Here is a 26,080-nt window from a genome sequence, read left to right as displayed (position 1 = left end):
ACTTTTATTTTGTATTTAAAATTTAATGTAAACTAAATTTAAATAAGGAGAGGGTTATATTAGAATTTTTGAAACCCAAGTGTGTCACGAGAGAATTTGTTTCGATAATCACTTAATTCGTCTGAGATAAAAGAGATTCCGTTTAATGTGTTCTCATAGTGGTAAGACTTTAATTTGTCTAGGTCTGCATTCCTAAAATTTCTCAAGTAATATATAAAACCCATACGTTTCCTCCACTTATCCAATCAATATTTGAATTGAAAATTTTATATTTAATTATCACTTACATTGTATACATGTACTTACTTACTCCCTCCGTTCCTGAAAATAGAATTTTCTGGATTTTATTTTTGTTCCACAAAGAAAGATTTTCTATATTTTTAAGGTACTTTTGTATACTTTTGAGGTACTTTTGTATACTTTTGAGGATCATTAATTATGAATATTTGAATTGATTAAATTTTATTGGTTGATAGTTATTGGAAATTGTATAAAACATAAATAGTAAACTAAAGTTGGCAAATATTTATTGTAGTCTTAATAAACGTGAAAACTCTAGAAAATCTTACTTTCAGGAACGGAGGGAGTACATAAAAGGAATATAAAATTTGTGACCAAACACAAGATACCTTAGGGCATCAGCATCAGTGAACCTGCAAGGGAGGTTCAAAAATATATTTTTTATTATTATTTTTTCCTATTTGATTTTCTTTTTCTAAAAAAAAAAAATTGAACCAATCGTAGATTGCCACGTGTCGTGGGGCCCACGAAACAGTTATGATATCGTTCCTTTCCAGTTAACTTTAACGACACATGTTCACCAGATATATATTTTTTATTATTTTTTTTTTCTGGAAAAACGTGTAAACCCCTTCCAAGATCTTTCAATGCGGTTGCTGTTATATGATGTTACAAAGAACTAAGTATTATTTTGGATTATTTGGTTTTAAAGCTTCACACAGCTAGACACTCACGTGGAAGACGTCTTACCGCCTGTTCAGTAATTATAGATCATGTAGTTACGCTGCACACATCTCATCCGTTCTTAACCTGTGGATCTTACTCCTGCGCGCGACAACCACGAACCACTACTACTCCCTTGCCTTGATATGAAGCTGTGAAAGGGAGCTGTTTATCCTGAAAGTTTATTAATTTTGTTTTTAGTCAAATAAAGGCTAAATAAATCTAAAGAATATTGTGACAAATTCTTAGTATTAGACTATTAGAGCATCCGCATTAGCGGATCTAAGAGGTTCATGGGCCCGAATTCTTAGGGCTAAATTAATAAAATAAAATAAAAAATGCATTTAATTTGGTGAACCGATCCTTCGGCGTGAACCTGAAGAAAAGAGTTCAAGCCACGCGTCATGTTCTCAGTCGCCTTCTCCTCCAAAAGCACCTCACCCTCTCGCCAGTCTCTCCTTCGTCATCTCCGATCTGTAAGTCACTGCAAATTTGTTTCTCCCTCCCACTGACTTGCTGGATCTCTGGTGTCTCCAATAAACTCCGGCGGAGTAAAACCCTAAATCGGCTCTTTACTTTTTTCGCCTCCGACCAAAGGGAATGAAGGTGTTCCATCTCGACCGCGAAAACACTCTCTCTGTTTCTCTCTTCTCCGATGTCACCAACTCCAAGTACTCTCTCTCTCTTCCTTGCTTCCGTACAAATACTTATGAGAATCTCTGTTTAGTTTAATCTATATTTTAGCTATAAAACCTGCTCAGAAAGCACTTGTCTCCAGTGGGGGTCTAGTTCGGTGGTCTAGATTATTGATTTATAACTGTTGTGAGTTAGGACTGGAGAACAGTTAGTTATGTCTTGAGAGAATGAGAAAAGTATCTCGGCACTAATCTGGCATCTCTGGTTTGGTGAATTGTAATAAGAATAGATATATACAAACAACTTTTCTAATATTGTTCGTTTATTGCTCCAAACTAGATTACAGAATCATTGAAACGATGTGGGATATCTCAAAGCTCTACTTACATTCTAGCTGCCTGGTTCAATGCTTCTCCCCTTGAGGTCATCATCATCATCTAAATAATTCATGTTCTTGCTTTTTTTTAGATTCTGTTTTCTTGGAGATACCAGATCCGAAAACTCGTTTCCCCCTCCTAAGCGTTACAATTATTGTATAAGTTTAGCTTAGGGAGATAAATAGACTTTGTTTCTCAAACTGGCCTTTTCAACTAATGCTTATACGCTTAGGAATATGTGTTTGTGTTTGTAGCTTACTCGGACAGAGCAAGAACGTTTGATTCTTCTTAGTGTTTCCTTCACGGCTTCAACCTCTTTGCAACCTTTTCTTTTAATGTCGTTATTGGCTTTACAAATAGTTTGGCTACGTAGGTGGACATTTAAGTTACTTTCGTTAACAATGCTCATAGATTTCACAAAGTTCTATAAACTTCAGATCGTTAATATATGTAACAGAAGTTAAGTGGGCACTGTTTTTGACTTGAGATCTTGCGTTAGGACTATAGTCTTCTACATGAAAGTTATGAACTCCAATTTCAGGTTTACCAATGGGAGAACACAATTGATAGAGGTTCATCACTATTTATGGTCCCATCATAAAATTATTAAAAAATATCTATGAACCCCAAGAGGGAGTTTACTAATGAGGATGTTCTTAGTCTATCAGATTTAAGAAAAAGTACAAGAGACAAGTTTTTTCGTAGTTGGCATTTAGTCTGTTGTTTATTGGGTCTTTAATTAATAGACGCATATCAATAAATACAGTAATGAGCTTTATAGGCCCACTGTGACGTCAAGGTGCAGCTTGAGGAAGACCCCATTGTCCCTAGCATCTCTCTTCTACATGTGAAGCAATATGCTGGATCCTCAGTAATCTTCAGCAAATTTTCATAATCCGTCTCAAGTCTATCTGAAGATATTATCTTCCCTCTTAGGTTGGAGATAGCCAAAGAAAACCGTCCAGCTCCACGTAAATTACAAAAAGGCTTTTACAACATCATATGTTGTCCTTAAAACATCATCCCATGATCTACTAACTGACACATGATCAATCTAAGAAACACCGATATGATATATCGGCATATCGGGTGAAGGAGCCAAAAGGAAACCCTCACGTCTTTTTAATGCAAGGGATCTTCCACTTCCTATTCACATTCATAATAGTTTGTAATTTTTCAATTTTCTGCTTTAAAGGGATTCTAAAAAAGATAGAGAGTAATCAACTAGTGATATTTTTTCCTCTGTTCCAGACATTTGTGTTTCTTAGTTTGATATTAAATGATCAATGTAAAAATATTTTTTGTGGGTCAGAAAAATCTGTATCATTTGAATTATATTGATATAAAGATGTAGTAGAGAAACAACAAGAAGAACGGACTTTTCACAATTATGGTTGTTTTCCGTTTAATTTACGCTCGTTTGGGATCACGATTGACACATATGTTCACATAAAATGGAAAAAATACTAGGAAGGCAAATGACGTACAGATTTGCCACAACCATTGCCCACTTGTCTTACATTAAAACAGTCCAGTCGCTGTAGTCACTATTCACATTGTACTGATTTATCCAAAAGATAATAAATAAAAAGAATGTCTATTAAAAAGAAATGATGTCAAAATGATGTTTTTATTAACTTTAAGGAGATGAAAGTACAGTAATTGTAGTGATTCCATATACACAGGTATCATATAACACGTAGATTAATAGAAACAAGGAGTAAAGATATAAAAAGACTGAGCGGTATATAAGAATATTTTGTTTATTTTCTGATATTGTATAGGTCTTTGTTATGTTTTTCCTTTTAATTTGTAATGACATGATTCGTGTAGAAGCTGTAAAAATGGAGAAATAAAAGAGGTGTTTCATTGTGAGAGAGAATATATGCAAGACGGTTGTGACCGGGGACCAGCCGTTGTGGGTCACGCACGAGGAGGGTGGTTCAGCTTTTCGTGGAGAGGTCCTTATCGTCCAGCACCCTGGCCTGGTCCATCTCCATCCATCGTCGACCCTCATTGGACACCATTAATGAAATAATTCGTGCATTCAGATATTTTCGGTTTTGAGTATTAGCTAATAACATTATTCACCTGAGTGCTGCGGACTGGCTTAAGCCGTTTGAGGAACACTGTTTTTGTATTATTTAGCAAAATAACATTTTGATTTCTAGGCAGCCCTATGCATGTACTATGAGTGCAGTTGCACATGGTTCGTCTATTTTTATTCTGTCCTTCTGATATGAAACCACAGAAACAGATAAATCATGTTAAATGCGTACCTATTTCCTAAAAATTGGTAAAACATTTTTTTTTTGTTTGGTCATTTTTGTTTTTCAGCTCATGCATGACCTTCCAAATCTTTGAGTCAGACTTGGTTTTAGGTGCTGTACCGGTCTACGCTTCTGAACCCCTCACAAATATATCAGATGCTGATCTTGAATCTACAAAGACTATAGACCAAAGACCCAAACGTTTTAGCTTACAACAATTTTTGCCATTAAGATATGTTGCTTTCTCTACTTTGCTTGAGATTATCTCGTGAAAATTGTATTATTATGTAGGGGATGGACGAAGGCCTTGGCCCAATTAATAACATTTTTTCACAACATCTCGTTTGTTTAAAGTTCATGTTATTATTTGTTTTATAAACTTTATCGGCGATCCGATCGGTTACGAGAGGAACACTTAGTGCTACTGGACTAATACGAAACATACTATAATGCCTAATACAAATTTATAATACCTTCCGGCTAATACCCAAAGAATGGACTGATCTTATGTTACGGTCCATCATATAAATCATTTGGACCGAATTCTAAACCTATACTAGCAGAGTAGTGAATTTAATTCCCATAAAAAATTGAACCCATGACTAATGTACACACCAAACTCCAAGAAATTGTCACTAGATTATCACTATTTTGTTTTAAAAAGGAATGTATTTCAAGTCGTGAACAAGGTTTTTTTTTTATGCTGATTCTTGTTCCAGAAGAAACTTAATTAGCTAATGCTTTAGAATGAACTGAATATCAAAATGTTTGATTGAAACTTAGAATGCTTTTTAATTAATATTAGGGGATAACTGAATCTTTTGTTACCAGACTAGCATATAAATTGTATGGACCGATGTCCCAAATTTTAAATACAATTGTGACTTTATTTCAAAATGGATTCAAAGTTTCAAACCATATAATAATTGTTAACATAACACCACTATAGGCAAGGCAGGTCTCTCTTCTCACTTTGCTCGTTCATTTTGTACTGGATCATATTTTCCTTTTCAAATCTCTAATACAATTTGGAGTTCTACAATTTGTCAGCCATGAATTATATAATCTAAATCGAGTTGTATTGATGAGATTCAGAAATCTAATTTGGAACCGGTTAGACCTATTTCGACTATCCAAAGGCCAGCCTTTGCAGAACTATGACCCATACACAGTGGAAGCTCTGCTCGCAAACAATGTTCGGCCCAATAAAAGCCCATGTCATGTTTTATCAAAAGAAAACCCTACTTTTACCTTAGCTAAAGCTCTCTGCCTCTTTTGACCAAAAAAAATAAAAACAAAGAAGCTCTGTTCCTCGTTGCAGCGAAAGCTCTTACCAACAAGACGATGGTATAGACTCTGCTTTTGTTCTGTTTCTCTATTTTTACACTATGTAATGTACTGATTGTTCAACAGATTATCTCAGAGACCAACCGCAGAGAGATCTGCAAGTACCTCTTCAAAGGTTTGTAAGCTTATTAACTGAGTAATGTAGATGCTAGATCTAGTGAACTTTCGAGGGTCGTTCACAAAGTTTGAATCTTTAAGATTATGAGGTAGCTATTGCAATGATTTGTGTGTGAAATGATCTATATCACTACCTGGGGTTTCTACAGAAGGAGTATTGTTTGCGAAGAAGGATTTCAACCTCGCAAAGCATCCGTTGATTGAGTCAGTACCAAACTTGCAAGTGATCAAGCTCATGCAGAGTTTCAAGTCCAAGGAGTACGTTAGGGAGACGTTCGCATGGATGCACTATTATTGGTTTTTGACCAATGAAGGCATTGAGTTTTTGAGAACTTATCTTAACCTTCCGTCTGATGTTGTTCCTGCGACCTTGAAGAAGTCTGCTAAGCTCATTGGCCGTCCTTTTGGTGGCCCACCTGGTGATCGCCCAAGGTAGTTTGGTTTCTGTCTTGGAATCTGTATAATATTTGTCTGATTCGGTAACATTGGGGGTGGTTTGTTGTTTGTTTCAGAGGACCACCTCGCTTTGAGGGAGACCGTCCCAGATATGGTGACCGTGATGGGTACCGTGCAGGGCCACGTGGTGGTGATGTTGGAGGTGAAAAGGGTGGAGCTCCTGCTGATTACCAACCCTCTTTCCAAGTAAATCTCTCTCTCTCTAACCATCCCTAACAGTTTTACCAAAAAGCAAATGAGATTTTTTTACAAATGATCTACTTTGTCAGTAGTTGATGAGTTTTAACATTGCATATGTGATTGCTGTTTGTGTTGACAGGGAAGTGGTGGTAGGCCTGGATTTGGCCGTGGTGCTGGTGGTTACAGCGCTGCAGCTCCATCTGGTTCCGGTTTACCCTGAAAGAGCTGTTCTTATCGTTAAGCAATTGAAAGACATTTTCAGTTTTGGCTTTAGTTTTGTTTTTGTAATCCAAATCCGGAATCTATAATCTATCTATTTCTCTCACTTTTGGTTTAAAGAAACAAATCCTATAATTTTCCAGTGTCAGTGTTAAATTCCACGTTTTTCTTACTATTTTCTGACATGAGTAAAACGGGTGCTTTGTCCAAATGAGATATTAACACGTTTCTTTGGTATACCCGAACTATACTCGTGTGCGTGTTTTTATGTCCAATATATACTAGTCTATCTGATTGAGAGGAACATGTTTTGGAGTGTCAACTAAAATCTTAAAACTTTTTAGTAATCCATGATGGTTAATATTACATTGAGTTCTGTAAGAATCGAATCATTACTTTTTGGGAGTTGTATACGTATCATTATGGACTCTGTGTGTGACAAAATTATCAATTCAATTCAATTCAATTCAAACCGCAATTCTTTGGGGGGGGGGGGGGGGTGAGTGGTTAAGCCCATCAAAAAGAGAAACTAAAGGCCCGTGAGAGGCCCATCACAGAAAGAAGTAACGAAACCCATTAAAAATAAAGACTAATGGGCTTACAGTTGAAAGAACGGCGCGCGTAGTAAACCCTAAACCCTAGCTTATATACACTTCATCATCATCATCATCAGCTGCTCCTTCGAAACCCAAAACTCAACAACCCTAGGAGAGAAAAAATCTCAGTATCTCAGAATGGGTAAGGGTAAGGTCAAGGGAAAGCATCGTTTAGACAAGTACTACCGCCTCGCCAAGGAGCGCGGCTTCCGCTCTCGAGCCTCCTACAAGCTCATCCAGCTCGACGCCAAGTACTCCTTCCTCCACAAATCCCGAGCCATCCTCGATCTCTGCGCCGCCCCCGGGGGTTGGATGCAGGTCGCCGTCCAGAAAGCCCCCGTCGGCAGCCTCGTCCTCGGTATCGATCTCGTCCCCATCGGCGCCATCAAAGACTGCGTCGCGATCCAGCAGGACATCACGCGCCCCGAGTGCAGGTCCAAGATCAAGCAGGTGCTCGAGAAGCACGGCGTCAAGGCCTTCGATCTGGTTATCCACGACGGGTCTCCCAACGTCGGTGGGGCTTGGTCTCAGGAGGCGATGAGCCAGAACGCTTTGGTTATCGATTCGGTGAAATTGGCTACTGAGTTTTTGGTTCGCGGTGGGAATTTCATCACCAAGGTCTGAGCTTTGAGGTTTAGGGATTTGATTCGTTAATTTGTTTTTTTTTTCTTAACCATTTGTTTTCTCTTCTCTGTGTGTAGGTTTTCAGGTCTAGAGATTACAGCAATGTACAGTTTTGTCTTAAGAAGGTATTTTGTTTTACTTGTTATATGAGATAAGGATTTGTTTGTTGTTGTTGTTTTCTTACTGTTTTATTTTTGGTGCAGCTGTTTGAGAAGGTTGAAGTGTTTAAGCCGCCGGCTAGTCGTTCAGCGTCTGCTGAGACGTATCTTTTGGGTTTGAATTACAAAGCTCCTGGCAAGATTGATCCTCGTCTTCTTGATTTTAGATATCTCTTTAAGGAGCAAGAGGAGACAACTAGAAAGGTGTGATTACTCTTTCTTATTTAGTGTTTGGGTGTTTTTTTCTTCTTGTGTGTAAGTTATTATTATTATACATGTTGTGTTTGTAGGTTGTGGATGTGCTTGGAAAAAATAAACAGAAGAGGAACCGTGATGGGTATGCAAATATCAAACATCTTGGTTTTGTTTTTGTACTGTTTATTAGAAGTTTGAATAACTGGGGATAATATCTTAGGTATCAAGATGGAGAGTCCATTTTGAGAAAAGTTGCATCTGCTGCTGATTTCATTTGGTCTGAGAATCCTCTTGAGGTTCTTGGCACAGTTACTTTGATATCCTTTGACGATGAAGCCTCTCTGCCCATAAAGGAACATGAATTGACTTCAGATGAGGTACTGCCTCTCTAATTTGCCATATTGTAACTAAGCCACGATATATTTACCTGTACCTGCTGGTAATCTTTGCTTTTTCTGGAAGCAGATTAAAATTCTTTGCGAAGATCTTCCGGTTTTGGGGAAAAATGACTTCAAGTACATCTTAAAGTAAGAACTGCGTTGCTAGTCAGAATAATACCTTACATACTCAATCAGATAAATCATTGTGCGTGGATCTTTGGATTGTCGTGAGGGAAATATTGTTTTGTTATGACTTTTTCTATCCATTTGTGGTCAGCCATTAACTCGTTGAGAAATTGTATTAGTTTTGTAGCAAATATTGAACTCCCTTTTTTCTTGTAGATGGCGAATGCAAATGAGGAAAGCTTTGACTCCTGAGAAAAAGGAAGTCGCTAAAAAGGAGCCTGAGGCGGAGAAGGAAGAGGAAAATGAAGATGATAAACTGCTCAATGAATTAGAAGAGCTGACAAACGCAGTAGATCGCAAGAAGAAACAGGCAAAGAAGCTTCTCGCAAAACGACGGGCTAAGGTTAGTTTTCATTTTAAATCGTCATTTCTGTCGGCAAATTTGATAATGTTTATGTTACGGTTGTTAGGACTTCCTAATCAGTTTCTTTGCTCTAGGAAATTACACAGAAATAAAAATTCCTTAGGTAATACAGGATTAGTTTAAGTACGTGTTCATTTGCAAAAACAATATTCAGATTTATATGTTTGCCTAAGAAAAACTGTTGCCATTTACTTCCTGAATCATTTTAGCTTAGTGACGAAGTTAGATATTAGTATTCCGAACCACGATTCTCTTAATTGAGAGCTCTTCTTTATGCTGTCGTCACTGGTCTTAAATATGAATCTTCTCGACCTTATACTTCTTTTGCTTAATTCGATATAATTTGTCAGGATAAGACGCGGACCAATCCACAGATAGATGCACTTGAAGATGGTTATGTCGACCATGATTTGTTCTCTCTTGCTGCTATCAAGGTACTCTATTTTGTATCCAGTCTCTGCGTTAGTTTTGTTTAATATGACTGACTGGCATCGAGAGAGCTTGTATTGCTAATTGTTTAATGTTTCTACTCCCAATTAGCTTTGTATATACGTTAAAATCTTCATTTATTTATCCATTCCAGGGAAAGAAAGATCTTATGGCTGTTGACAATGATGAAGATGATAATGTTCACGCCAATGACATTGAGAACGAAGACCGTGTTGTTGAAGCTTCAGATGACTCCGAGGACAGTGGTCTAGATTCTGATGAAGAACGTCAGAGGTCAGGCCGTTGACCCCTTACCTTTTCTGTAGATTTAAGAATGATGTTTCAAGATTGTCATACATTGCTCAAGTTTGTGTTGTGCTGTTATTTCATCTTATAGTCTTTTTTAACATTACAGATACACTGAACAAATGGAAGAGGCTTTTGATGAGGCATATGACCGGTACATGGTGAAGAGAGAAGGAAGCGCAAAGCAAAGGAAGCGTGCTAGACAGGCACACGCTGAAAAGCTGGAGGTAACTATTAACCATTGCTTGCCCCTCCTCCATTTTCATGGATGCTACAGATTTTTGGAATGAGACATATTTTGGTTGGCTGTGCAGGAGGAAGGTGATGGAGATGAAGAAATGAAAGTAGATTACGACTCAGATATGAATGTAGAGATGGATGAGGCGAACCCTCTTGTGGTACCACTTGATGATGGAGAGATCCAAACTAAAGAGGAAATATCCAACCAATGGTTCAGTCAGGACATATTTGCAGAAGCCGTGGAAGAAGGAGACTTGGGACAAGATGACAGTGACGACGACATGCCAACTAAGAAGAACCTGTCTAAAGCCGAGAAGACAAAGAAGAAGAAGGCGGCGAAAGCAATGGGGACGTCTGATAAGACTTCACTCGCTAACTCTAAGAAGGAAGACGATTTCGAGATAGTCCCTGCACCAGTCACAGATTCTGACTCTGATTCATCCTCAGATGATGACAACGTTCATACAAAAGCAGAGATATTGGCCTGCGCCAAGAAAATGCTAAGGAAGAAGCAGAGAGAAGAGATGCTCGACGATGCTTATAACAAGTACATGTATGGCGACGAAGGTTTTTTGCCCAAATGGTTTTTGGATGACGAGAAGCAGCACAGACAACCGATGAAACCCGTCACTAAAGAAGAAATCAATGCAATGAAAGCTCAGTTCAGAGAAATCAACGCTCGCCCGGCCAAAAAGGTGGCAGAGGCCAAGGCAAGGAAGAAGAGAGCCGCGGCGAAAAGATTGGAGAAGGTGAGGAAGAAGGCAAATGTAATATCCGACACACCGGATATTGCCGACCGTTCTAAGGACAAGATGATAGACAAGCTATACAAGAAAGCAGCTGAGCCGAGGAAGCCGAGGAAAGAACTGGTTGTGTCAAAGAAAGGAGTTGGGGTTAAGGTAGGGAAAGGACAGAAGAGAGTGGATAGGAGGATGAAGAGTGACGCTAGGCAACGTGGAGGAGGCAAGCCTGGTAGGAAGGGGAAGAAGAGTGCTGCTGGTAATAAACCAGGCCAGAAAAAACCGAGGGGTAAAAGACCCATGGGCGGCGGGTAAGTCCTCAATGGTTCCGTTGTGTCGCAAAAGGATGTTTTGTTATCGTGTCCCACCGTAGTCTGATATATTTAATTTGAGCACACCTCTCGACTTTGTTTTTAAATTCTTGAATCAGTACTTTGTGTTTTTCTATCGAGTCCCAAGTTAACTAACTGGAACTCTTATCTTGTTTATGAAGAGGTACCGTAATGGTTATGCTTTCAATATGTACCTTTGTTATGTGTGCTGGTTACAAACTGAGAGGAGCTTGTTCTATGAAAGTTCTAAAATTCAATTTCGTTTCTTGATCAGCTAAATCACAGAACCATAAGAGAAGAGTGTCCAAAATGTCGTTTGTACTTTTGCCTTGAATATCCATCAAGACAGTAGTTCCATGAAAGTTCTTGATGATGATTCCTCTTGCTCTCTTAACCGGCGCTTCACCAGCGTCATTTCCTCTGCTGAATTCCTCATGACCCAGACGAGTTTACTCGGGGACTTGTTTACGCAGGAGATGATACACTGTTTGAAATGATCTTTAGTAACGCTTTTTCACTTGTTATTTACCCTTGTCCTGCACTCTAGGGTATTGATCTGTTGAATGGCATTGCAAACAGCGATAAGCAACGCCTCTTTGGTAATAAATCTCTTATCATATGACATTTTTGAGTCTCGGGTTACGCAGTAACGTGGGAAACTGTGGCTGGAGACTGACCAAATCAAAAGCTAAAACAGGCATCAGAACAAAGTGGGAAACAGATCGCATCACAATGCTTGATATAAAAAGGGAAAACAAGATACAGATCGTAATGGTACTTTGTGCTCCTAACCTTGAGGTCAAGGTCCATCTCAATGGCCCAAGTTGGCATATTTACTAGTTCGGTATCTTTCTTTTTTCTTTACTCTTTTCTTGAGCAAGCTTGGTATCTTTCTCTATTACATTTTTGGAGTGGTCCAAAAAAATGAAATAAATAAATATACCAAAAGACAAAGATACTACGAGGAATTCTGTGAACCAATGGAAATATGACACGTAGAGGAGACCCATATGCCCAACACTATCTAGGCATCAGCCTCATATTAAATGGATGTAGCTTGTAAGTAACTTGTTGCTTTCCTTTCTGTTTATTTTTTTGCCTTTCCTTCCCACCTTTTATACTAATTTATAGGGGCTGGGCATTTTATCCGTTAAATTTGATTCGATTCGTTATCCGTTGCTATTCGATTCGAAAATTCCGAATATCCGTAAGCTTTCGAAGCAAAGCAAATACTAAAATTCAATATCCGTCAAAATCGAAGCAAATCACAAATATTAAAATTTTGGGAAGCGAATATCCGATCCGATCCGTCAATATATAAATACATGTATATTTTGATTATATTTAAAGTTTTAAATGTATAAAATTATATAATTATTATTCTAATATATTATTTGATAGATTCTATTCATATTATTACTTATATAAAAGTATTACATAAAAGGAAGAGAAAATATTTACGATAATTATAATTTTTTTTTAAGTTTTGTGTTATTATAATTTTAACTAAGTTTAAAAATTTATAAAATATGAAGATTCATTGCTTTTTTTAATTTTTATCTTTTATATCATGCAAAAAATATATTTTACAAAACAAATTTGTATCAATTTTTTTAAGATTATTTGTATTAATCAAAACAAATGAGAGATCCGTAAGTATCCGCGAATATCCGCAAATATCTATTTATTTTCCGGATATCCGTTTTTCCGAATATCCGTATTTTTCCGAAGCAAAGCAAATCGAAAAATCAGATATCCGTAACATTCGAAGCAAATCACAAATACCTTCAAAAACCCGAATATCCGATCCGTGCCCAGGCCTACTAATTTACCCACAGATTTCATTACATTTACGTATACATATTACATAGAAACATAATCTTTTGATTGACTATTAAAACAAGAATATCTGTACAATTAATTAGACATTAAGACTGTTAAAATTTACAAGATTTTAAATTTATGCTTATTCTTGATATTTTGCCTAATGGCGGAAAATGTAATTAAAATAAAGTAGAAGGGTGGGGTAGATTTGTGGAGGACAAAGACTTTATTAGGGGTAAATTTCATTACACGAAACTAAACCGTCCTTCACTTGTATTAATTAAATTTCAAAGTGTGTTTTTGTTTTTTCTTTTTAAATAAGAAAGCCAAACAAAATCCTAGGCCTGATTGCATTTACACCACATCTCTCTCTTCTCTCTCGCATAAAAGGTGAACCACCAGTCAATCACCAAGTACTCTCTCGGAGCTCCTTCTTCACCATGGCGGCAGGTCTCTCAACCACCACCGTAACATTCAACCCCCTCCACCGCTCTTTCTCATCCTCCTCCTCCTCAAACTTCCGCTTGCACCACCCAAAATCCTTAGCCGGACTCCCTTCCTCTCTCCGGTTCAGAGGCTTTTCGGTCTGCTACGTCGTTGAACCGCGGAGGCAGAGCTCTCCCGTCGATAACGATGAGAGAACCGAGAGCACAAACGCCATAGATCCCGAGCTCTTGGCCTTGCGTTTGGCTGAGAAACTGGAGAGGAAGGAGTCCGAGAGGTTCACTTATCTAATAGCTGCAGTGATGTCGAGCTTCGGTATCACTTCCATGGCCGTTATGGCCGTTTACTACAGATTCTCTTGGCAAATGGAGGTAATAACCAAAAATAATACTCAATCCGTTTAAAAACAGATACATATCCTAAGACTTTTCACATATGTTAAGAAAAACACATAAATTTAATTTAGTAAATTTAATTTGATTGTAAATACATTATGTTTTGTGAATAACAATTTTCTATAGTTTTAACCAATATAAATCTAATAAACACTATTAATTTTTTTGAAGTTAACAATTTTTTATTAAATAATCATTGAAAAAATAAAAAATGTATTTTTTAAAAACAAAATTTTCTCTTGTAATGTGGATTTTTTTATGAAACGGAGGGGAATATATTCACAATTGTTTTTCGTTTTGGTTACAAAATATGAATCAGGGAGGTGTGATCCCAATGTCAGAGATGTTTGGTACATTTGCTCTCTCTGTTGGTGCTGCTGTAAGTTCTCAAACCAACTCTAATTAATCTTCTTAAAACACACACACACACACACACAGAGTTTGTCTTGAACTCACTGAATATCTGTCTATCAGGTAGGGATGGAGTTTTGGGCGAGATGGGCTCATAGAGCTCTCTGGCACGCTTCTCTTTGGAACATGCATGAGGTTAGCTCCAACTCTCATCCTGACTGAATATTCTATCTCTAGCTCTGCTTAATTTGATTTTTTTCCCTCTTTTTTATTGGGAGCAGTCACATCACAAACCAAGAGAAGGGCCGTTTGAGCTGAACGATGTATTTGCAATTATAAACGCTGTTCCTGCGATCGGTCTGCTCTCTTATGGTTTCTTTAATAAAGGACTCGTCCCTGGTCTTTGCTTTGGCGCCGTATGTCATCTCTCTCTCTCTCTCTCTATTAATCTTCAACTCTGTGGTTTAGGCCATTTAAAATTAAAATTAAACAACGGTTTAGTACATTTCGGTGGCTTTTTATCGCTGCTAAAGGTCAAAACAATTAGTATTTTATTCTCTGTGGACATATGGGCTCAAAGAAACGTAACTCTCTTGCAAGATTTTCTGTCTATATGTATATGTATTTTTATAAAGACATTGAGATCTTCGGTTCATGTGATCACAAAATAGATTCGCTGGCTACCCATGAGACTAGTGGTGGCTTACTTTGCCTTTTTTTTTGGATCAAAACGCCGTTATGTCGCGTTCGTGTCTGCGTTTTGTGGGTCTAAATGCTGTGTCTCTCCTCGTTACAGGGACTAGGAATAACGGTGTTTGGGATCGCCTACATGTTTGTCCACGATGGTTTGGTGCACAAGCGTTTCCCTGTCGGTCCTATCGCTGACGTCCCTTATCTCCGGAAGGTCGCCGCCGCTCACCAGGTATAACTCATTGACTTGATCGGTCAACGACAAAAGTATAAACAGTTTCTTTCCCAAAATGGAAAGGCATTTCGTTTAAGTTCTGGTCCTGAATGAATAGTATTTTATTCTATTCGTTTTTAACTTTTTATCAATGCGCTTTGTATAGTTTTGTGACGTTAAAAATATAAAACACTGTTTAGCATTCCTATCCTAGTTATAGATTTGAAAATTTATACGCTCGTTTTTGTTTTTCAGCTACATCACACTGACAAGTTCGATGGTGTGCCATACGGGTTGTTTCTTGGACCGAAGGTAAGTTTTTGTATATGCTTATATTCTTAATCTTCTAAGTTATGTAACCTTTAATCACTTAATTTTTACTCTAGGAATTGGAAGAAGTTGGAGGAGATGAGGAGTTAGAGAAGGAGATTAGTCGGAGAATCAAATTATACAAAAAAGGTTCTGGTTCCGAGTCGAGCTCTTGACTAAATTAAAAACAAATTATTAATCTCTTCTTTTAGTTTTTGGTCTTTTGTCATGATCTGAAATACGGTCTTTGTTGATAAATCGTATATGCCGATTTTGATTTTTAATTATTAAAAGTAGAAATATTAGGCTAATCATACTATATAACATACCAATCCTCTCAGCAAAATAAATAAATAAATATAAAGATACCAATCCGACTTGATAATCTTTTTACACATACCGAGTCACGACCAATTACAATGATTCAGTGAATATGAACAAGGCGAGACATTATATTATATATCTTATACATATCTGGAATAAACTGGAACATATTTCGACTTGCACTAGATTTTTTTTTTGCTTATGCATGCAAGTTTGCAACCAACAAGTTAATCTTCATCATCTACCTAAATTGATGTTTTTGGATGTTTCTTTGTCACGTAAGTTAATATAAGCTTACGTTCATAGTATGGCCCGCTTCTTCGCGCGATCTCCTGGAAGATGGCGCCATCGAACGTTGCCTATAACGCACGATTCAAAAAAGTTCAAAATAAAATAAAAGTTGAAATCAATTGCTGCATGCCTGCATGCAATCACTCTTATCTTTCTTTCAACGAAATGTGAGTAGAACATCAAAGATAGAAGATGAATAAGGAGACCCCTAAACGCTCAGTAATTAATATGCAAAATGAAGGTAGGATATAAAGATCATTAGTGGAAATGGAATAAAATGTTCTTACACTTCAAACACTGAAGCATTTGCGAGTGAATACATGGTATGATTATACTTTAGAAGGCACGTACAGTCTAGAAGTCGTAACCACTGTACAGTCAAAGATTATATTAGTGCTATCTCTTCATTACTTAGCGGGTGAGATCATAAAAAAGGGAAATGACTTTAGATAAAAGTTATGGATACGTGTTACATGCTTAGTCTGTTCCATTAGAACTAACTCACTTTAGTTTCACTAAGTGGGGTACATCAGAGTATTTTCTCACCATGCTCAACGATTGTAAGTGGAAGTTATTATGTACACTCCCACGACTCTATCCAATTAAATCCCAAGAGATAAGAGGGAGAACAAACTATTTGATTATTCGTAATTTAGATGGTGAAAAGTAGAGAGGATGAGGTGGCGTGGACGCATAATTAGATAATGACATAAAACGTGCAATATAAAAAAACGACGATAGTTTCATTTTACACAAAAAGGAAGTTCGGTCTACAGCTTTTGACTAAGAAGCTCCAAAATAACCAATAACGCACTAATCAATAATCAAATCCTAAATATTGCACATTTTGTTAGAAAGATCTTGTGCTTTATACGTTGTTGTAAAGTTTAAGATTCATTCGTGGACGAATGTTATGCCTTGTGGCCACTCCACTGACCGACATGACGATCATAATTTTTAAACCTAACGAAAATGTGGAAAACGCGTTTAAGAGCATCCAATGGGGAGTTATAGCCAAAAAGTTTTTTAAATACATATCCATGTATTACATGTACTAGATACTTTCGGTTAAATTTTCAGTAGAATTTAAAAACCCAGAATTAAATACTAATGTGAATATATAAAGATTTAAAGATTTTTTGTCTAGCACTTCTCATCGGAGGTGCTCTAAGTGTTCATTTTCCTATCCACAGCAATCTAACTAAGGTGTCCAACTTCGCTACGTGTCTTAGTGACACTTAAGCTAACTTAAAGTTAATAAATAAGGACAGGACTTGGGTTCACCTCCTATGGTGAACCTTTAAATTCACCACCTCTTTAATAACTAATCAAAATGCTAACTAGATTAATGATTAAAAATATTAAATAATTTTTTCAAAAACTAAAATAATTAAAAAAATAAATAGTATCAACTTTAATAATACTAGTGTCACTATCTAATCCCTAAACTCAAACTCTATACCATAAATCCAAATTCTAAACCCTAAATTCTAAATTATAAACTCAAATTATATACCCTAAACCCAAATCTTAAACCCTAAACTCAAACCATAAATCATAAACCCAAAAACCTGAACTATAAACCCAAACCTATACCTTAAACCCAAATCCTAGATTCTAAACCCAAAACGTAAATAGTAAACCCAAACCCTATGCCCTAAATGTGCTATAGGTTTGAATTTATGGTTTGGATTTAAAGTCTAGGGTTTGGGTTTAGGGTATAGAGTTTGAGTTTAGGGTATAATTTTGGGTTTAGAGTTTAGATTTTTTGGTTTATGATTTATGGTTTGGGTTTAAGGTTTAAAACTTGGGTTTAGGGTATAAAATTTGGGTTTATAATTTAAAATTTAGGATTTAGAATTTGGATTTAGGGTATAAGTTTGAGTTTAGGGATTAGATAATGACATTAGCATTATTGAAATTGATATTATTTATTTATTTAATTATTTTATCATTAATTTAATTGACATTTTGATTGGTTATTAGAGAGGTGGTGAATTTAAAAGTTCACCATAGGGGATGAAGCCAAGTCCTATCCAATAAATAATATAGTTATAACTCTTATTCATCAAAATGTTCAAAGTTTTTCATCAGGAAAAATGTTAAGCCTGAGTGAAAGTTACTCATGCAAATAGGTTTAACCCAACACCGGATGAAACCATATCAAACTAATTAAACCTAACAAACTGGATGAAGCCATTGGTTGATATATACTAACCAAAAATAACCTTTTACAGTACAAGCATGACGAAGACCATACTTTATGAAACTTGTTGCTTTCATCTTTGCAACGTTGTTGGCAGAGGAAGCATAAATGAAAATCTTGTTTTCTCAGAAAAGGTACCGCAATATTTAGAGAATTCTTTCAAGATTGTTTAATGATCTCAATCTCACAAAAGCTTCCAAGGAAAGGAATTGAATCCGTTTTGAATCCAGCATCAATGAATCTCAGTTCACGTTGTTAATTAGAAAGCCTTATGATCCGCTTTCAAGGGAATGCCGCTTGCTTCCATAAGCGCGGGAAGTCCACCTATCATCTCTATGGTAAACACACTCGTGGACCATGATAAAAAAAGTTAAACATAGGGTGCTTATTTTCTTCACATTGCCTTAACTAAGACAATCTAGCCAGTGTTCATTTTAGAAATATAATCCTGCTTCCAAGATTGATCTATTTTTTTCACTTTGAAGTAGTGCTGATGGGGTAAAAAGCCTTCCAAAGAACAATAAAAAGGGAAATTAAGCAATATATCTATATCAAACTCCAGAATCTAAGCTAAAATTGATTGCATCTCTGGGAGATGATGATACAGATTAGTGTAGCACAATGATACGTCTAGGAACTGTTAGCGCTTCAGAAAATCAATAGAGAGAATGGGAAAATAACCTGCAGCGATGAACAGGGAGATGATGACGAATGATTGCAGCAAAGCCGGAGAGTAATGAGGCGCCGCAATGGTACAAGTATAAACCGTTAAACGGTGGATCTTCCACGACTCAGCAGAAGATGAAAAATGGGATTGCGAAGAGTGAGATTTCCACATTAGCTTTCTACAAATAAAAAACGATGTGTTCGACTCAACCTAATAGAATTATTAATATTAATTATTCCAGATGCTCATTTTTAATAGGTTTAAAGGCATAGTAGACTTGTGAGAAAATGGGAGAGGACTACATATTATATTCAGACACACAATTACGGTATAATTTCTTTAAATTAATACTCGATAAATTAATATACACTAAAAATCTCTATAAATTAATATAATTTTATAGTTTCAAATTGGGTTTTTTGATTCAATTAGTACTAGGTGGTTGCCCACGAATTCGTAGATATAAATATTATATGTAAATATATGTTATGTATAGAATGTTGCAAAGTTTTCAGAATTTGATAAAGAATAACTGATGAAGATTTAGTAATAAAAATACTTGTAAAATTATATATGTAATTATCACATTAACTTTCTCAACACATATTTTGCATCTTTTTCGACCTTTTTTATTTTTTTTTTGTTATTATTTTGTTCTTTTTATTAAATGTTTTGCTAAAGTTTTCCTAATTTTTACATATTTTCTGCTAAATATTTAATTTTATTTAAATAGTAATAAATGAACCAAAAATCAATTTTATAATTGTTTTCAATCATGACATTAACTTATTCATTTTATTATTTGATTTAAACAACCAATAATTACAATGACCCAATAAATAATCTAGTTATCAAAATGGGTTTATAATAGCAAATATGACCCAATTCTATAGTAACAATTAAATTATATAAGCCAAAGATAGATGTTATCTTTCTGTCCAAACAACATTTTAATTTTTTTTTAACTCTGCAATTCATGTTGCCAAACAAAACTAAAAGATACTTCTATTTTAATAAGATAGATATCGATAAACTAATAATCTCTATAAATTGATAAATATTTATAGTTTTGATGTAGTCCCAACATTATTAATTTATAAAGGTTTCACTGTATAATATTTTTTAACATTAGAAATAATTAAAAGTTGAAAATTGATCAATTACATCATATGCCCAAAGTTGCAAATTGATCAATTACATCATGCCAGCAGATAAACCCAGAAAAAAACATATTTAGTAGAAAAACCTAAACAGAAAGTTGTAAACATATTTAGTAGAAAAATCCAGAAGAAAGTTGCATATTCAGTAGATGCCAGAGATAAACTCAGCCATTGCCTCAGCACTGTCATAGAAAATCACCCTGCCATTGATAGGTACAGCAACCGAGCAGCAATCAAGAACCTCCATTGCATCATCAATCCAACGAACATATACCATCACACCAGAACCAACTTCAATTTTTCCCCCTTGGGTAAAGATTTTTCATTATGACCATCATCTATGGCATACCTTTGATAACCAGTACGCGTCGTAAGGAAAGTTGAAAACAAACCCAACTACTCCAAGAGGCATATCATCTAGGATAAAAAATATATATACACAAAGAATCATCAATCAAACATACAAAAAACATCAGATTAATAGTCACTTTTATATAATCTATACTATTAAAACAGAAGTACACATAAAAAATACATTTTTAAATTGCACAATATTTACGATTCAATGCCATTAGAAATTTAATTAACTTATAGTTAAAAAATATTTGTTTTTCCAGCTATTAAATTTTCCTAAAATGATTAATCCTACCTAAAATGACAGAAACAAAAAAGAAAAGAATTATTTACCTTTCCCACCAAATTGTTAGTCCTCCAAAATCAACACCGCGAAGCATAGTTCTTCCTTTTATTTTATTTAACCTGCACCAACATCAAATGAATGTTAATTACACGAGTAAATTAACACATTGAAAAATGTTTTTTTTAAATAAAGGTACTTTCTTAGTATTACGTTTTATTTAAGTAAAATATTAATATGCATGACTCAAGTCTATTTATTTCTACCTCGGATACCTGATATATAACATAATTAACACAAATAATTAGTTGATTTCAATAAAATATAAATTAATATGTAAATGTACTATTTTATGTATATTTAATAAAAATAATAACCCAATACAAATATAATATGATAAATATGTATGAATATAAAATATATACCAGACTTTAAAAAGTATATAAAATTTTTCATTATACATTAAATTTTTGATTAATACAAAAATAAAAACCCACTTGTGGAGATGTCATATTAGAAAAGTGTGGATGCTATAATTGATGGTTCAACATAAAACAAAACTGTTTAATATAAATTATAAAATTAATATGTTTTAAAATTTGACATCAAACAATTATTTAAACATTAAAATTATAACAAATATACTACCACTTATAGAAGATAAATATTTTAAAAAATAAAAATCCGTGCGGATCAATTTCTAGTAGTGATTTTTTTTTTGTCACTGAAATATAATAGTGATTACTTTGCACTTTTGCAGTAAACACTCTTTGGACTCATGTAGGGGTCGTTACGAAGATTCTTAGCCCAAAAACAAAAACCGTTCCAATCCGGTTAGATCCGGTCCGGTCGGGAATCAGTAAAAGAAATCAAACAATCGCATTAAACATCATTCTTCATTTTTACGTTGCAATCACATCCAAGACTCAACCAAATTTTCCGAACCCACTCTCTTATGATTCATACATCCATTGATGAGAAGCGTTCAAGATTAATTCTTCATTAACCGAATAATCTATGTTTAGTTTACCGGCTCGATTTCTACTTGACCAAATTGACAAAGAATACATAAACTTTATTCATCCACTAAACCAGCAACAGTTATATTGCTTGCCGGACTGGAAGGAATTTATTCGATTTTTTTGGCTAGGAATTTTCGTAGGGCCACTTGTCCTAGAGGACTTGACCTAGCTTATACCATCTTGACGATGAAAGGCTAAAGCATCTGGTGAGAAGAATTGAGAGAGCTTAGCCATAAGAAAGTTTATGTTTGTGTGGGTGTGTGTTTTTTGCTTCATGTAAATGCTATTGTGTGTTTGGCTTAGTAAAACTATGCTTCTGCTTTTAACATTGATGTTATTTGCATAGGCTTCTCTGTGTGTTCTTCTTTGCTGCAGATTTTAAACTAATCAATTAATAATATTTGCCAATGCAGAAAATGGGCGAGTTTAAGGGGGCATGGGGGAAAGGAGGACTAGTGATTCCAAATGTTACGTCTGCAAACTCTTACAACGTCTCTCTTCAGTTTTCTCCTGTTATTTCTTTTTGGGATTGTATTGTTCGAGCGATGAGGTATTCCTATACACCAGAGTGGGTGTAGTAGTTCTTGAGTTCCTCTACGAGTTTATTTAGTTAGCACTATAGATATATATATTTAGAGGAAGCAATTATGGATCACTGTGTGTGCAAGCAAGTTCAGTCAGTAGCTAGAAAAAGAAGTCACATGGTAAAGATGAGTTCGATCGTGTCAAACAAGCTGAGAAGAAAAAGAGACGTCTTGAGAAAGCCCTTGCTACTTCTGCAGCCATCAGGGCCGAGTTCGAGAAGAAGAAGCAGAAGAAACTTAAAGAACAGCAGAGGCTAGATGAAGAAGGTGCTGCTATTGCTGGAGCTGTTGCTCTTCACGTCCTGCTGGGAGAAGATTCTGACGATGATGATTCATCTCGAGTCATGCTTGGTGAAGAAAAGGGTTTCAAGATGGATATGTTTAGAGGTGAAAGCTATGCGGTGAAAGGGATTGGGTTTGTGTCAAACGGTTGTGGATTAGGAGATAGTAACTGGTCGCCATTCACTAGTGATGCTTGGGATGATGACAACATGGGAACATCAGCTGATTTGATTACTGCTCAGGCTGTCTCGTCTCTACAGATATCTGAAAACAGTGACGGGGACACATTTGTGTTCAATGGGCTGTTCCGGGGGTGATGAATACCATGATTCCAGAATTGGTTTGCTAATAGAACCATGAATGTGTTATGGTGTAAGTTACTGTGTTGTTTATTTGTAGCCCTTTTGGTTCTTTTGGTGTGAGATTGCTTTGTTGCTTCTTACCTTGCAATATTTTATGGACGCATTGCGAGTTGTTGTCATATACATGTTAAAAACTCCTTATATCTGAATTGCAGCTATCTTTTATCACAGTTTCTTCACAGAAAACTTTTAACTATATGATTCTACGTTCTTATTTGTGTTCATATATGTTTAAATCATTCGAACCCTGACTATAGAAAATAGGAGGTGAAATAAGATACAGAAAGAAACAACTGGTATTATGAAAGCTCATTTGCAAAATCTTGGCCCATCTAATGTCACTTCAAAAGCACAATATGATTAGGTACATTTCTTCCTAGCCAGGATTGGCCTTTGGTGAACTGGATGGGCCGGTTCGCAAGTTAAGATGATGATGATGTACTGTATCTTTGGGTTTATGACAAAAAAGGTTTTAAAATTCTGAAAACTGAGAATTAAACACAGTAGGGACAACGAAGACCAAAACAAGAGAGCTGGACCATGGGACCATAGTAGTAGTTTCCGTAGAAACACCCGAAAGGAAAAAAGAAAGTTTCTTTGTCGGACTCTTCTTCCAATATTATTGACCAATGCATCCGACGACCCATACGTTACGTAATTCATTTCTTCGGCTTCTAGAAGGACTAAGCAACTTTCCTACCTTATATATATGCTTTTCATTGTTATTGGCTACTAAAGGCCTGTTCGTTTCATTGTCGCGGAGGTTGCCTGTCGCCGCGTTACAGAAACGAACAGGGCATAAGTCTTATGGTGCTTCCTTGTTTTTATTTCTTTCTGCCTTGGTAGCATTCATCTTGGAATGAAACTCTTGTATTCTTTTTTTTTTTTTTTTTTTGAAAAAGGAACTCTTGTATTCTTCCTCTTTTCATTTTATGAAATTAACATTCTTAGCAAAAAGGAAAAAGAAAAAGAATGAAAGTGGAGCTATGTCTTAACCTTTTGGAAGTTAAAATTGAATGGACAACTGTAACATCCGATTTCAAGTATAAGATGATGTACATGGAAGTTGCTCAAAAAAAAAAAAGATGATGTACGTGGAAATGTTTACTACAATAATTGATTTGGTTTCAAATTTAAGCAAAAAAAAAATTGATTTGGTTACTCACATTAATAAAATATATTTATTTTTTGGTAACATCAAAAGTTTCAAATTAAATACATTTAACCTGGAATAATTCAAACATGAGTGTTCTAACAAAAAATGATTTTCAATATTGTGGAAAAGTAAGACCAAAGCATATAAAAATTTCACATAGTGATTGTATAAATAGTAACAAGACTTTTTCGAACCTTTAAATAGGGTGGACACTTTACCCGATACCCGAAGTGGCACCCGAACACGACCCGAAAAACCCGAACCGAAATTCAAACTGAAGTAGCAAAATATCCGAACGGATATTAAGTTAGGAAATATTGGATATCCGAACCCGAACGGGTAATATCCGAACCCGAATGGATATCCGAAGATAACCGAACATATGTATACTTACCCTTATTTTTCTAGTTTACATCTCTCATTTTATTTAAAATATTTATATTGATGTTACACATACTTCAAGATCATATAGTATAATATATAATTATGAATTTTTCTTTTGATATTTATTTAAAATGCATGTTAAATTTTTGTTTCATGTAAGTTACATCCAAAGTTTAAAAATAATAGCCAAATTAATATTTTTATTTTTGAAATGTTATCTCTAAATCTATTAATCATTCAATCTATAATAAATAGAAAAATCAGTTAAGTAAAATCTATATTTTTTAAATACAAGAAACTTAAAAACTGAAGAATTTATTTCTATTTCTTTTAAAATCTAAATATCCGAACCCAATCCAAAATAATCGAACCCGAACTAAAAATACCCGAACCCAACTCAAAATACAGAAATACCCGAACGAATTCTATATCCTTATATCGAAATACCCGAAAATCCGAAATATCCGATCCGAACCCGAACGAGTACCCGAACGTCCACCCCTACCTTTAAAAGATAACAACATCCCTACCGTCTGACAACGTAAAACCCACGTGCTGAGTGAATGAACATGGAAGTCATCGCGGCCGGGACACTACAAGGACTTGCTAAATACTATCACTACCCAAAGAGTGGTAAATGTATTATTCATTTCGTTTAAATGATTCATTATTAATAAAAAATATATTTCAGATATATACATTTTTTACATTTTAAATATATCTTTATTAGATAATGATAAATTGTAAATTTTAAATAAATTAATTATGTTTATTATATTTTTATTAAGTAAAAGTTATGAGAAGTAATTAATTACATAATAATATATTTATAATTAAAATTATAAATATTTTAATATATATTAAAACTATTAAAAAAAGTTTCAAACTGAGAGAATATTAACAACTTTCGTGTGATTTTTTTTACCATGATTAATCCGGGATTTTTAGAGTGTATGAAATATAAAAAACAATTTTTTATATTCCGATAAAAAAATCCACCTCAGAAACCCTGGATTAATCATGATCTTATATTCCAAACTTCTTATCACTAGGTCTCTCCCTCCATAGTAAATGTTTTCTGTCGTTTTCCGGGAAAGAGGCATTAAAGGGAGGTACAACGCCAACATGTCTCTCTCATTTCAAAGTTCATCTGGCTGCTTCTTTTATGAATTTTTGATTCATATGCCAAACGTCGCCAGCCTCACTTACCCAATCCCACATTTCGAAGTAAGTTTCTCCAACACTTTCTTTACTTTTCTCTCTCTTTTCTATAACTATTATCCTTTCTTCCAAAACTCTAAACGTACTACCAAAAAAATAAAAAATTCTGCTCTATACTTATGGATAAATATGATTTTATCCTTTTTTAGACTATATTAATAGGTAATAAAAGTTATTCTCCCCCTTTTTATGCGAGAATAAAAACTCGCTGTTTGGTATAATATCAAATTTAGAGGCTAGCATGCAACCCAATGCAGTCAGAACACTAGATTTCAAATCTTCAATTTTTTTTCTTGGCAAAAAATGTTATTTTTAGTTGCAAAAAAATGATATTTTCCATAAACTGAGTCACATATAAATTGACCAGTTGTGATAATAATTTATATATTTTTTTTGGTTAGTAAAATATGATTTTGTTTTTCTTGTCAACGATAATAAAATA

The 26,080-nt window shown here is 35.2% G+C and overlaps 3 protein-coding genes and 1 pseudogene across 3 annotated transcripts; all 4 read left to right on the top strand.

Annotated features, from left to right (window-relative positions):
- The first annotated feature begins 5,479 nt into the window (after positions 1–5,479).
- Positions 5,480–6,707, top strand: LOC108849436 (40S ribosomal protein S10-1). The gene is made up of 5 exons (XM_018622991.2): positions 5,480–5,593; positions 5,660–5,708; positions 5,860–6,142; positions 6,223–6,352; positions 6,486–6,707. The coding sequence occupies exons 1-5, from the start codon at positions 5,591–5,593 to the stop codon at positions 6,564–6,566; spliced, it is 546 nt and encodes a 181-aa protein (XP_018478493.2). The 5' UTR covers positions 5,480–5,590; the 3' UTR covers positions 6,567–6,707.
- A 520-nt stretch (positions 6,708–7,227) lies between these two features.
- On the top strand, positions 7,228–11,321 carry LOC108854704 (uncharacterized). Its single transcript, XM_018628328.2, has 11 exons — positions 7,228–7,779; positions 7,863–7,910; positions 7,989–8,147; positions 8,234–8,280; positions 8,359–8,515; positions 8,604–8,665; positions 8,861–9,047; positions 9,419–9,502; positions 9,652–9,791; positions 9,913–10,030; positions 10,118–11,321. Exons 1-11 carry the CDS (start codon positions 7,300–7,302, stop codon positions 11,096–11,098), a joined length of 2,463 nt encoding a protein of 820 aa, XP_018483830.2. The 5' UTR covers positions 7,228–7,299; the 3' UTR covers positions 11,099–11,321.
- A 1,958-nt stretch (positions 11,322–13,279) lies between these two features.
- On the top strand, positions 13,280–15,626 carry LOC108849036 (beta-carotene 3-hydroxylase 1, chloroplastic). The gene is made up of 7 exons (XM_018622533.2): positions 13,280–13,754; positions 14,098–14,157; positions 14,253–14,324; positions 14,411–14,545; positions 14,926–15,051; positions 15,289–15,345; positions 15,420–15,626. Exons 1-7 carry the CDS (start codon positions 13,380–13,382, stop codon positions 15,516–15,518), a joined length of 924 nt encoding a protein of 307 aa, XP_018478035.1. The 5' UTR covers positions 13,280–13,379; the 3' UTR covers positions 15,519–15,626.
- A 6,292-nt stretch (positions 15,627–21,918) lies between these two features.
- LOC108835623 (uncharacterized) lies at positions 21,919–22,964 on the top strand (annotated as a pseudogene).
- Positions 22,965–26,080: the final 3,116 nt, after the last annotated feature.

The sequence above is a fragment of the Raphanus sativus genome, unplaced genomic scaffold, assembly GCF_000801105.2.
Source record: "Raphanus sativus cultivar WK10039 unplaced genomic scaffold, ASM80110v3 Scaffold0187, whole genome shotgun sequence".
Lineage (NCBI taxonomy): Eukaryota > Viridiplantae > Streptophyta > Magnoliopsida > Brassicales > Brassicaceae > Raphanus > Raphanus sativus.
This window is presented reverse-complemented; position numbering and strand designations above follow the sequence as displayed.

Coding starts and splice junctions, on each gene's coding strand:
- LOC108849436 (XM_018622991.2), top strand. Junction 5,709..5,859: donor CTGCAAGTACCTCTTCAAAG/GTTTGTAAGCTT, acceptor GGGTTTCTACAG/AAGGAGTATTGTTTGCGAAG. Junction 6,353..6,485: donor ATTACCAACCCTCTTTCCAA/GTAAATCTCTCT, acceptor TTGTGTTGACAG/GGAAGTGGTGGTAGGCCTGG.
- LOC108849036 (XM_018622533.2), top strand. CDS start 13,380: ATGGCGGCAGGTCTCTCAACCACCACCGTAACATTCAACCCCCTCCAC. Junction 14,158..14,252: donor CTCTCTCTGTTGGTGCTGCT/GTAAGTTCTCAA, acceptor TCTGTCTATCAG/GTAGGGATGGAGTTTTGGGC. Junction 15,052..15,288: donor AGGTCGCCGCCGCTCACCAG/GTATAACTCATT, acceptor TTTGTTTTTCAG/CTACATCACACTGACAAGTT.
- LOC108854704 (XM_018628328.2), top strand. CDS start 7,300: ATGGGTAAGGGTAAGGTCAAGGGAAAGCATCGTTTAGACAAGTACTAC. Junction 7,780..7,862: donor GTGGGAATTTCATCACCAAG/GTCTGAGCTTTG, acceptor CTCTGTGTGTAG/GTTTTCAGGTCTAGAGATTA. Junction 8,666..8,860: donor GACTTCAAGTACATCTTAAA/GTAAGAACTGCG, acceptor TTTTTCTTGTAG/ATGGCGAATGCAAATGAGGA.